Genomic DNA, 12,764 nt, shown 5'->3' on the forward strand with positions numbered 1-12,764 from the left:
TGCTGTTCTCACGGAATCAGCCCATGCAAAGAATGTGTTAAATTGAGCGAAATGAGGAATGGCTAAAATGCATGATCTGTTTGGTATCGTGAGTTAACGTNTAATCTCGATTATTTGGGTCAATAATTGTAATTGCGATTATTAAATGCGATTATTCATTGACTTTGAAAACATCCATTTATTGGAGAAAAAAAATGTGAACAGTATGTTTTTAACACTTGATTACCCTGAACTTTAAGTATAATTCAACTGAAAAACCCCAAAAATAATAATAATAATAATAAAAAAAGTAATGATAATAATAAAAAAATAATCGTTTTATTTCGATTACGTTGTTTTCGTAATCGTTGCAAGCCATAATCGTAATCGCGATGAAAATACGATTAAAATACGATTAATTGAGCAGCCCTAGTTTAATCCATATTTGTTGCCGTTTACACCACAACAACAACTTTTGCACGCACGCAAAACAGCCCGAAACTATGTAGCTGACACAGTTTACAGCCCGGCACAAACCAAAATACATAAGAATGTCTCATATGTTTGCTGAATGAAAGCATAACCCTTACAGTAGAGGCCTTTTTAGGGCGGGACATGCGATTTTTAGGGGGAGATTGCAGGTCAACTGTTTATACCACAACAAAGTGTTATACTTTATCTTAAGGCTAAAAACACAATGTTTAAATAGATTTGAGATGCACCTCAGCATTGTGTGTCAATATTTGTAATACACATTGTGTTTGATTATGAATCTATTAAAGAGGCCCTATTTTTCTTTTGGCGGTTTACCTTGCCTGTATTACTCACACTTCTATTGGCTAGCGTACATTTACTTTAGAAATGAGCCCACTACAACCTTTTAACAACAGTCGAATTGGCCGTAGAATGAGTAAAGTGTTTACCTCCTTCTGCAGCAGGAGCAGAATGCCGTTGTGTGAGATCAGCTTCACTTCCTGGTCGAAACGCTGAATGCGAGACGCTTCTTCAGAAAAGGTGATCTCAGCATAGCCGGTACCGTCGAAATACGCCGCGTCATTCACCCAGGGCTGAGTCAGCACCGGCTTCAGCCTGTTTTCAGCAATTTTAATCAATTGTGATTCACACGGAGGGAAATACGAGAGTGAGATTAGTCAGAAGTAAAAGAAAGAAAACATTGAAGTCATTGTCTTATAAATAGATTAGCGGTTACTAACTCAAACGTTTTTTTGTTACTGAGACAGAATAGAATAATCCAACATCCAACAAATATTTCAGTTAAATAAGTCAAATGACCACTTGACACTGACCTGCCACAGGGTTTCTCATCGGTGGTGTTGAGTTTGAAGACGTTTTCAAAGTTATACAGACTCAGCACTTCCTCGTTGAGCGTATCTAGCTCGATGCAACCTTTAAAGTTCGGCAGAGCGAGCTCAGCGGGGGGCTAAAAAAAGAATAAAATAAAAAATATAAATAAAGAATTGGATACTTTGAATATATTATTAAAATGTACATCAACACTATCCTAATGCTTCCTCGAATGAAAAGGGAACATTGTTGTGCTTTTTAAAAGATAGATTTTCCAGATTCTATTTCGTTTTTTATAATCGTTGAATTGGGTTTTTATTTCTGTATTTTTTACTTTATTTATATATTTTTTTTTCTCTCATTAGTGGAATTTTTTGTATGCGTTTTATTATAAGATTTAATGATAACCCACATAAGGGCACAAAAAGTCCTCTATTAACACATGTGTTAAAAGATACTATTTAGAATTTGATATGGCCTTTTTTAGTAACTAAATATAAAACATCCACATTTTTCAGTGCAAACACGAACCAAGTAAAAACTATGTTAATGTTGACGCTGTCATAGGCCTCGACTATGATGCAATGGAGGAGTAGCGGTGAAGCACAACACAACTACCCGACAACAGAAGCGTCTAGCCCCCCCATGAACGCACCTTGAAGGATTTGGGGTACCCTCCCACGTAGAACACAGTGTTGTCGGTGAGGAGGTTGAGCAGACCCTGATCCCCCCTCGCCTCCTTGTAGGCTTTAGTGACCAGAGGGTCTCCCTCCGCTTCTGAAGACATCGACATCTGACCGTACTGCAGGACCCTGCCATCAGCCACAAACAAATAGATATAAATTAGGAAGCACACAAAGGTTGGTTTATTCTGCGAGTGCATGTCTCCACGTATCATGATTTGATGTAGTCGATTCTGAAATAACAGTTAGAGCCAACACTAGAACCGCAAGAGGTCGCTGTATACCTAAAACCGCCAACGGGTCAAATTTACCCGCTATAGATTTTCAAGGTACAATGTTCTTTTATTTATCATACAGAACAGTTTTGATCACACAGGGATGAAACTTATAAGAAATAGAATCTGTGGACTCTCAGCTGTTCAATGATATAGTTTGTACAGATAGCATGAAGTATAACATATCGCTACCAGTGCTGATTTAAACGCTTGGTGTTAGACTTGTGTTTTGTTTAGTTACAAATCTCTCTCTCTCTCCCTATCTATCTATCTATCTATCTATCTATCTATCTATCTATCTATCTATCTATCTATCTATTTATAAGGAACCGCAGTAGACAAAAGGCGTTGCTATAGCAACACGTCATGTTTACGCTGGCGGATATAGGTATAAATGGAAAAATTGTTGGCGATTTTTTCAATCTGACTTCATATTGACCATTTTTAACAACAGAGGGTGCTACATAACACACTTTCAGGAAAAGTCGCGGACTGGGAGACTTGAATATTTTAAAAAGTTACATACAATCAAAAAACAGCTGCGGGTAAAATTGACCCGTTGGCGGTTCTAGTGTTAAAAAAACGCTTATTACAATGGTTTAACTGTAGAAAAGTACATTTCCACTTGGCGCACACAGTAAAAAGGAAGGAAATATACTACTATACTGCAAATTGCTTACAATATCCAAGCATGAAAATGCATTTTTTCTTTTACATTTATACTTAAGCTGGAGCAAACGTCCTTATCTCATCATGTGAACATCTAGAATCACATCATCATATCACATATATGCATGTTAATATTGAATATACTGTAGCGTGTGTATCGTACCTCTCCAGCACGATGCTGTTGAAGTCCCCATTAGATTTGACTTCTTCAGGCATCAGCACCTCAGCAGTTTCTCCTCCAATGTTGAAGTACCAGAGCAGTCTCTTCCCCACCAACGCCATGCCCAGGAACTCCTTACTGGACTACAAACACCAGACAGGAAGCAGTGAACTACAGAAACCATCCTATTTTCTCTCATCAAAACCTCTTAGAAACTCTCACTAATCACTGAAAAAACAAAGAATGAACCAGGAAATGTTTTGGAAAGATGCCGTACTGTTATTGAGCAATCACTATCTCAGAATTAAACAAGAATAAAAACAACATTTAAAACAATTAGCTCCTTAATTATAATTTTTTTCTGAATTGTTTGTTTAAAGATTTCAGCAGGAAGAGTAAACTTGGGTCTTCAAGTCATCAAACTTTCCTTATGAAGGTAATTGTCATGAAAAAAAGAATGTACATTTTCAACCTCAATCTCTCTGAATGCACTTGTTTTGTCAGGTTGCACCTACACTACATTTTGAATGATTTCTAGGAATTATTATATTTGATTTAACGACACATAATATAGGCTCCGTGTTGGTGATGCTTACATCCTTGTTGCCGAGGTAGAAGATGAACTGTTTGTCGCTGTTGTCCTGGCGACGGGTGCGGGCCGCCTCCGGCAGAGTGATGTAGAACTTCAGGGAGGTGTAGGCGGCGAGGTCGGCCAGGTTGTGTGGCGTTCGGACCTGAACACCCGCCCCCCCGTTAAACTTCACCGGCACGCCAACCTGGACAGAGGAGAGAGGCATTAAAACATGACTGGCTGCTTCAACATACGAAGGCAAGGCAAGTTTCTTTATATAGCACTTTTCCACACAATGCAATTCAAAGTGCTTTACAAAAATGAAAGACATTAAGAGCATAAAACACATAAGAAACATTACAAATAATGAATAACACAGGTACATGAATACAAGTTACAGTGCAGTGTAAAATGTGAATAGTTCAATTAAAAGCAGCGGCAACAAGAAAAGTCTTCAGCCTTGATTTAACACTTTACGCTTTACAACACAAGGCAGCATTCACCAATCCACACACAGGTTATAATACTCATCAGGAGTGAGAAACATACTGTATGAGGGTTTCCCCGTTCATTTGAGATGTGTCTTTGTGTTGTTACCTTGCTGGCAGCGTTGCGCGCCTGCTGGATGAGCTGCCGGATGCGGCTGATGTTCTCCGAGATGTTTGGCATCTGCGCCGAGTGGTTCTGCAGTTTGTCCAACTTCTTCATGAGCAGAGGAATAGTATCACCCAGCGTGTGCACTGAAGAGAGAAAGAGTTACATTAAGAGACATATGGTTTGACTTTATGTCGACTCATAACTTGACATTTGTTATTGTGTTGGATTTACTTGATTGTTAATGAATATTTGATATATGGCAATACAGTAGTTACATGTGTTTCATTGAGGAAGCAACGAATGATATATCTTTGTTATCAGTTCATCAGATTTATGATTGAATAGTTGTGTCAGAACTTAACATGGACATTTCTCAGAGCCCATGAAAACATTTTCAAACTGCTTATTCAATTAGATCAGTGCTTCTCAAAGTGTGGTCCGCAGACCACTGGTGGTCCGTGAGCGCCCCCTAGTGGTCCGTGAGTATTGATAACATTTCACATTTAAAATAAATAAATACATTTTCCGCACTCTCGCGGGAATATCTCCGCAATGGAGCGAGCTTAAGTTTCACTTTTCCATGATATAGCCCAGAGCAACCCCTTCGTCACACATGTTGCCACTTGTTTGTACCATTTCCAGGCGATTTGTAATCTGTTCTAGAAAACCGATTTGATTTTGGATATTTGTGGAGTTAGGTGTTTTTTTATTGGTTAAGTGGTCCTTGGTAGGAAAAAGTTTGAGAAACACTGAATTAGATGTATATGCGCAGAAACATGGTGAAAAAGCACAGACACTAACAGAAGAAAACAAAAAACTGTTACTAATTGTTAGTTACTCAAATGTCAATTGTATATTTATAATAATAATAATAATAATAATAATAAATTTCATTTATACAGCACACTTTAAAAACAACGTCATCTCAAGGTGCTTCACGATACTATAAGGAGAAAATAATAAAAACAAATAAAATAAAAAGTTATCCAAGGAGTATATTGAAGAGCATAAAAGGTTCAAATACAAATAAATAAAGTAAAGGACACTCAGTAAAATGCTAATAATGCTAATAATCTATGTTTCTTATATTTCCTATGTCCCCTGGCTCCTACCGGTTTTGTTGGCCTCCATCAGAGCGTTGTTGATGTCTTCGTTGGTGGCGTTGGCGTCCCCGTACGTCTGCTGCCATTGGTCCAGCTTCTCTTTAATGGGACGCAGGGCATCGTTGATCTGTGTGGCCGTGGTGTTCGCTAAATCAGCCGCTTGCTTCGCCTCGCTGATCTCCTGACTCACGTCTGATCGTCACAGAGAAAGAAGCGCAGAAATGAAAAAACAAAACAACACAACAACGTAAAAACAGCTAACAATGGATAAGCTACATCTATGTAAGTTATTGGGCTTGGATGATTTATGTCACTGCCTCCGCATGTTCATTACATCACTTCACAACCTTGGAAGAGTTTGAATATATGCCTTAAAAAAGAGTGATAGATATTTTCACCCTAGCTATCTGAACATGTATTTTCTGAGGTTGCATTTAAGTTAGAATGCACCTATTTGAAGATGCTTTAAAGATGCGCTTCTGCTGATTGTAATAAAATGTCTGAGTGTGTTGAAAATGCTTACTTGAGGCGAAGTTGAGGTTTTTCTGAACCAGCTCCAGGTCTTTCATCACGTCGAGCTGTTTGGTTTTGGCCTCCTTCAGTCGCCTCTCAGCGTCTACCAGCTGCGGCTTCAGTTCTGTGCAGCAGAAAAATAACTAATTCAACTACTCTGAAGAATACAACACTCTACTTTAACGTGATTTCTTGACATTCCTTAAAAATCAATCAATATAATGAATATCTTGATTTTAAAGTTGTGTGTTTACCGTTGTTGAGTTCATCGCCCAGCTTCTCCACTTCGTCCTTCAGCTCCACGCTGTGGTTCCTCAGAGAATCTGCGATCTGACTGAGATCCTGGTTCTTTATGTTCTACACAAATACACCAATATTAAAGGTCAGAAAACCAACAAATAAAAAGCTGGAGACAGTTTCTTTTTATGGGGAATGTGCTCATACAGTACAAGAGGGAAACATATGTTTTCGTCCTGTACCTCCATAGTGTCGTTTGCAGCCTTTTCAGCCATCTTGGCGGCCTCCTCTGCGTCCTTGATGCTGTTGATGATCTTGTTGTAGGCATGTGTCACATCCACAAATCCCCCCTTCTTGCTTTCTGCAACCAAACTGCAGAGAAGAGATTATCGACATCTTTAATTTTCTTTTAAATAACTTCTGATAGGATTTTCCTTGTGAGCTCAGTCACCACAGTGCCATACAGTGCAGCTTGTTTGTCTGCCTCCTCGACCTGATTCATATATGCTGTAGGTAAAAAGTGAACTCGTGTCTTACTCGGTCAGGTTCATGGCTAAAGTGTTCAGCAGCTCCGCGTGTTTCTCTGCTTCTTCCACCAGAGGAATTTTGGATTCGGCCGAAGCAAAGTTCTGCACTTTAGTTGCCAGAGGTGTCCGCGCGCCGTCCAGCTGAGCCGCCAAGCGCTCGTACTCCTGAGAGAGACATTTGATATGTATAAGAGACGCTGTTCAACGTCTGGCATCAGCAATCAATATTACAAAAATAATCTTAGAAAACTAGACGGTTAACTGATTTTCAATTACAAAGAAAATATGTATTAATTGTAAAACCATTTCATAATATTTGTATAAAACATTAATTCCGACTGAACCTTGTGTTTCTTTCATAGCGAATAAAACATGTGAAAACCCAAATATTATATTAATCTTTAAATAAGATGTAACTTAACCGTAACCCCCTAAAAGACGATCTACTGAACAACTAAAATAGTTGGCAATGCATTTAGATTCTTATTTGGCAAATATACAAATACAATTCAAACACAAATAGATTTTTTTCCCCAACAATTTGTAAAAGATATTACCCAGAATACCAATAACTATATGTCTTATTAAAGTAATGGTATGCAGAGATTTAGTGGACAAAAGTGGTAACTGAAATACGACTCAAAATGAATCAGAAACAAGAGCTGATTTTAAATGTATAAAAAAAAACATGTTTGCAATGACGATATGTTGTATTAATTGCAACAAATGTAAAACAATATTAGATGCCATAATGACAATTGCATAATTATTGGTTTAAAAATGGTTGAACTTAAATAAGATTATTAAGTTAATGAATTCAATAAATGATTCTGACCTCTTTGGAGTCGTGCAGCATGGACAGCACATCGTTGACATGCGCTACGTCATCTTCAGCCATCTGCAAATGATCCTCCACCTCCTTCTGCTTCATCACCAGGTCATCTACCCTCCTCTGCCACACACACACACACACACACACACACACACACACACACACACACACACACACACACACACACACACACACACACACACACACACACACAAACAGTCAACGACTTTTGTACAATCATGAATGAAGGGAGCGCCGTATTATAATAGGTAATTAGACTCGTACGACGTCTGCTTCCATAGAAATTTTTTGCACGAGAGAAGGGTGGTCACCACGGGGGGCCAATGATGCCCGTTGGCGGTACCACGACCCGTCGTCCACCGGTCACACAGTAACGTCGCCGTTGTTGCTGGCGGTTGTACGAGAAGTGGGCTGACAGTGGGAGGATTTGGCCGCTCACATGACTCGACGTTACGTGCTCGAGCCGCCCGCGCGACACTGTAGACGCGGGGCCAATGATGCCTCTGCGGTAGCGCGGTGTTTGTTGCGTGGTTCACTCAAGTTAGTTTTTTTTGCAAAGGATTAGTTTGTCTTTATGTGTAATTGTGAAGGTAGAGAGGATTCTCCGAGACCAGATTTTCATAAATTCTTAAAATAAAGTCATTAACAAAATTCCATTTTACACATAGTCGTCTAGATTTTCAAAACAAAAGAAAGTGCGTCTTACATTGACGAAAGGTATCGCGTGGCTCGTACACTGGGAGTTGTCTTCCCAGCGACATCGCCTCAGTGGCCGTGGCCTGACGCTGCGACACCTCCATTTGAAGTTCAAAAAGAGAGTTGTGTAAATTGCAAAATATAGATTTGTACCCTAAAACGATTTTATAGTTAAAGGGGGTATAATAAAAACAACTATAGTAGGTTAAGTAACGAGAAGTTCTTTTTTGTTTTGTAAAGTCATAAGAAAATTGTGTTTATGCTGGTGTTGGTTTTTTACGTCCGGTTAGTTTACTCGTCCTTTGAAACGAGATTATAACACATGTGTGATATACTAGGCTAAACATATCGAAGGGAGTAACGGAGACGACAGAGACAGAGGAGAGGCTGTCGAGGCAAGCGAAGCTCAGCACGTAGGCGACAGCCGTGAGCACGTGACACTCCGCAGACGTCGCGACGCACTGCTGGCACGCTGGAGGTCTGGCCTGTCACGCGGACGGTCCGTGGCCCAGTTTGCCGTGGTCGAGGTTTGTCTACGCAGGCCCTGTGAGCCTCTCGAGTGCCTGGGTTGCGACGTGTTCCCACTCACGTAGTCCTGCAGTGCCTGGTAGTATTTTCTTTTCCTATCTGATATCTTTTAGAAGGTACCACTAATATGTCATGTTTGTACTCTCTCATGGGTCGATGAGGAAAAATGAGTTCCTAGGGTTTTAGTGTTTTTTGTTTGTCTCTGCATGTTATGTAAGTCCTCTTTCTGGTGTTACGTTTGTTGTTCGTAAGTATTGTTGTACGTCCTTATATAGCAAATTCCTTTTTATTTATACAAACTACACATATGTTATATATAAGTGATATATAACAACACAGTAACCGTTCGACCTCAAATTACGTTGGTAACTTATTGCGTCTTACAGTTCAGTAGGGTAATAGCAAAGGTGACTCACTAAGAATCAAATTAGTGTTGACGCTACGTTTTAACCAATTGTGAATTTTTCGTTGTCGGTAGGGCAGAAAAATGTCACTGCGGGGGGAGGAGTGGACCACACGTTCCGTCGACAATTTCCTCCCGCGACACTGGGTGGTGGGCGGACCTCTCAACGGCGACAGGGCTGCTTACGTGTGCCTTTGTGTCACACCTGAGGACACGAGTTCGTTTAGTGCATTGGACCCTCCTCGCTCGTGGTGACCTACGTTGACACTTGCATTCTCGTTTTGTCTAGAGTTTGGGATATTACTTGTCGTCAACTATCGGCAAATACACAAGTTATAGTTGGTCCTGGGACACTAAAGTACAGATGTCCGCTAAGTACCTTGTACAAAAAATTGTGACAGGCACGCCTCTTCTTTTACCGGACGTCACATATTGCCTTGTATTCTAAGAATCTCTCAGATATAGAGAAATGACCTTTAATGCACAAACACACACACACACCCACACAGCACACAACACACACACAACACAACACACACACACACACACAACACACAACACACACACACGACAGCACACGAACACAACAACACCACACAACACCACACACACCACACACCAACAACACAACACCACACACACACACACAGCACACAAAGGGGACGTCGCACATGTCGACACAGTAGCAGGACAACCTCCTAGAAGCTTTTTTACTTCGCTCGCTTTAAGGTGAGCCACTGGCGAGTCGACTCGTCGGACTTACGGTCGGGTACCGGACCGAGTCGACGTGTTGGAGTTGTTCAGACACCTCCTGCGAGTGACACTCAGATGTGCTGTGTGTGCTCTCTGTTTTGTGTGTGTGTGTGTTGTGTGTGTGTGTGTGTGTGTGTGTGTGTGTGTGTGTGTGTTGTGTGTGTGTGTGTGTGGTGTGTGTGTGTGTATGTGTGGTGTGTGTGTGTGTGTGTGTGTGTGTGTAGCTGTGTGTGTGTGTGTGTAATACACCGACATTCTACCTACAAACAACCGAAATACCATTATCATGTCTCAAAGGGTTTGAAACGGTACGGCGTTCCTGGGGTATATCGTATAGCGAGACCGCCCCTTGGGGGGGACAAGCGTTTAAAAAAAAAATTTACTACTCACGTAATACTACCTTTTATACTGTTTACTTAGTATGTCGAATTATGTAAAAAATTATATATAAAACTAATATGGTGTATTATTATTAATTATTGGTCAATATAAAGATTTTCTGACAAACCATAAATAGAAAACAAACAGTAAGTAATGGAAGGAACACAGAAGACAATGAATTGTAAGAATTGTGTGTATAATTTGTTATTATGGAGTTGTCATTTGTAATAAAAATTTTTGTATAAAATTACTGAAACTAAAAAGTGTGGAAGACCAAGAATATTATATATATTAAGAACTTGTCGTATCGTTGTTATTGGTATATACAAAGCGTAAAAATTTTCGGAGTGAATACGTAATAATTATTATTAATATATTGTAATAAGTTGTCATTTAATTGTTATTTGTGTAAATAGTAAGTATATGATTTAATAGTATAAACGATTTAGGCACGTGAGTAGGGTCGTCGTCTCGCTTTATGAAGTGATCGGAGTGCAACGAGGTTTTCGACTCGTCTGATGAGTCAAAGTGAGAGTCATCGCCGTCGAGCTAGGACTAACCTAACTTCCGCAGCACACTAATTTTTGGTATTTTATTTTTTTATAATTTTTGTTTTGTAAATTTTATAACCCGTCGGTTTCCTGTGTATTCTAACTATCTATAGGTCAAATAATTGATTGTTATTTCTTTATTTATGTGATAATTTCCACAAAGGGTACTAAGGTGGTACGCGTATCGCTTGGTTCGTCTGCGACCTACTGTCGGCTCAAGCCCGCTGCACGAGCTCCGACTCTAGGCGATTATAGTCTGCTACCTGTGAGTGACGTCGCTTCCGGTTCCACCCCATAAGATAATCTTTTATTGTATTACAGATGAGAAAAAAGAACAACCATTGTCTGCTTTGAACGCAGTCGCTGTTAAGTGAGGATGAAAACTTAGTCTTTGATTTGGTGATGGGTTTGGAGGAATTGCTCGAGATTTGATTAGAATAATAATTACAACACAAACATTTATCTTGATTCCACCAATAAGGCAAACCCACCAAAAGTCGTCGGCTGTCGCCACTGGATGTTTCACCAAGGGACCCGTTGTCGTGGTAATTTTGTGTGTCGTCTCGCCGTTCTGGACCGGACAGGGAAAAGTTGTGTAACTTGGTACCTATATTTGCCATTCCTGAGGTTTTTACATAGTTTGCAGTCGATATGTTGTTGTTCTCTGAAATCCTCCTGTCATCTTATAGATTGTACAAAGTCAGACTTGGTTAAGAGACACACAGTTGCTCCTCACAATTACAGAGTAGTGTTTTGATGTCTGGGTAAACTAACCAACTATTAGCACTGACGGAAAGTATTCTTTGCAACATACTCACCGCTTGGCGAGGAACGACTTATTGTGGGCTACCGCATGTCCTGCTGTGACTCTCCTCTCCTTTCTCCTACCCTCCACGTCCGGTACTACTCCTTCTACTTCCCAAGTCCTCGACGCGCCCTCTTCTTCTATCGAACTGTCCCTCTCTGGCTCCCGCGGTCTTTACACTCAGGTGAGGAAGCTTCTGTTAGAAATGTTCGACCGGAAAAAAACTACAATGACAGTTTTCTCACGACTGACGGCTAATATATATAAAAATCCTGATGTACATTCAATGGCAACAGGACGAGGGAGCTGTCTCATTTCAGGGTATTCCTATGACATGAAAGATCACCAACCTAATTAACCTAAGTGTTCACTCCATTGACATAAATGACTTCATAAAAACGTTATTGTAAATAAGAATAAGGTCGTTAAATGGAAGCTTTGGCGTTAATTTTTTAGTACTTAAAATCTGTTCCCCGTCCCGATTTTCCGTTGATTACGTCCTGAAATAACCAGAGTCGTGAGATATCATGACTTTCCTTTTTCTCTGATTACTTACGTTATGAGTGTTACACTTGACTAAGTGAAGAAACGTTTCGCGCATGCAGTTTTACATGTAGGAAAAAAATTTTGGTTTTAGTTTGCTGCAATGTAGTGTTAGCGTGTGTTTTGACTTAACATAACGCCCACATTAGTGTAGGGAGTTTGCCCCACAACACAGGAGGAGAGGTCGACGACCTTAGCACAATGTGTGGGTTGCGTCAACCGTTGCAGGCAGTCGCCTTGTTGTGTTGTCGCCTGTAACGCGGTTGGCTGATAGTGTGTCTGGGCGGACGGCGAACGGTGGAGAGGCCTCTCTACTACCTAGAAGGCGCTCTGCGGGACTTGCTTCGGGCATTTGTTGTGCCGGTCTCCCGGGGCGGCCTCTAGTTGTTGTTGTTACTCTTTAGCGACCTCCTGTTGGTCCCACCCTCGACCCTTTATTTGTTGTTGTCTTGCCTTCCTTAGTCTCTGTCAACATTTCCTCGTCCCTAATGTGGTTACACGAATTGACTTAGTCTAGTTACAACAAACTCTTTACACGCTTATGTCCACTATAACTGGACACACACCACACAAACAACACACACACACACACACCACACACACAACCACACACACACACACACACACACACA

At 40.4% G+C, this 12,764-nt stretch overlaps 1 protein-coding gene across 1 annotated transcript in view; it reads right to left on the reverse strand.

Moving 5' to 3' along the window:
• LOC104966567 (laminin subunit alpha-5-like) overlaps positions 1-12,764 on the reverse strand; it is a 45,649-nt gene that overhangs the window by 22,536 nt on the left and 10,349 nt on the right. The window contains exons 6-17 of the mRNA XM_010795750.1: positions 7,455-7,571; positions 6,630-6,784; positions 6,335-6,464; positions 6,110-6,212; positions 5,866-5,979; positions 5,352-5,534; positions 4,240-4,382; positions 3,668-3,847; positions 3,075-3,214; positions 1,940-2,096; positions 1,287-1,420; positions 903-1,068 (exon numbers count right to left, since the gene is read on the reverse strand). Coding sequence (XP_010794052.1) covers positions 903-1,068; positions 1,287-1,420; positions 1,940-2,096; positions 3,075-3,214; positions 3,668-3,847; positions 4,240-4,382; positions 5,352-5,534; positions 5,866-5,979; positions 6,110-6,212; positions 6,335-6,464; positions 6,630-6,784; positions 7,455-7,571 — 1,722 coding nt within the window. The remainder of the gene's footprint in view (positions 1-902; positions 1,069-1,286; positions 1,421-1,939; positions 2,097-3,074; positions 3,215-3,667; positions 3,848-4,239; positions 4,383-5,351; positions 5,535-5,865; positions 5,980-6,109; positions 6,213-6,334; positions 6,465-6,629; positions 6,785-7,454; positions 7,572-12,764) is intronic.

The sequence above is a fragment of the Notothenia coriiceps genome, unplaced genomic scaffold (assembly GCF_000735185.1).
Source record: "Notothenia coriiceps isolate Sejong01 unplaced genomic scaffold, NC01 NC01_scaffold00037246, whole genome shotgun sequence".
Lineage (NCBI taxonomy): Eukaryota > Metazoa > Chordata > Actinopteri > Perciformes > Nototheniidae > Notothenia > Notothenia coriiceps.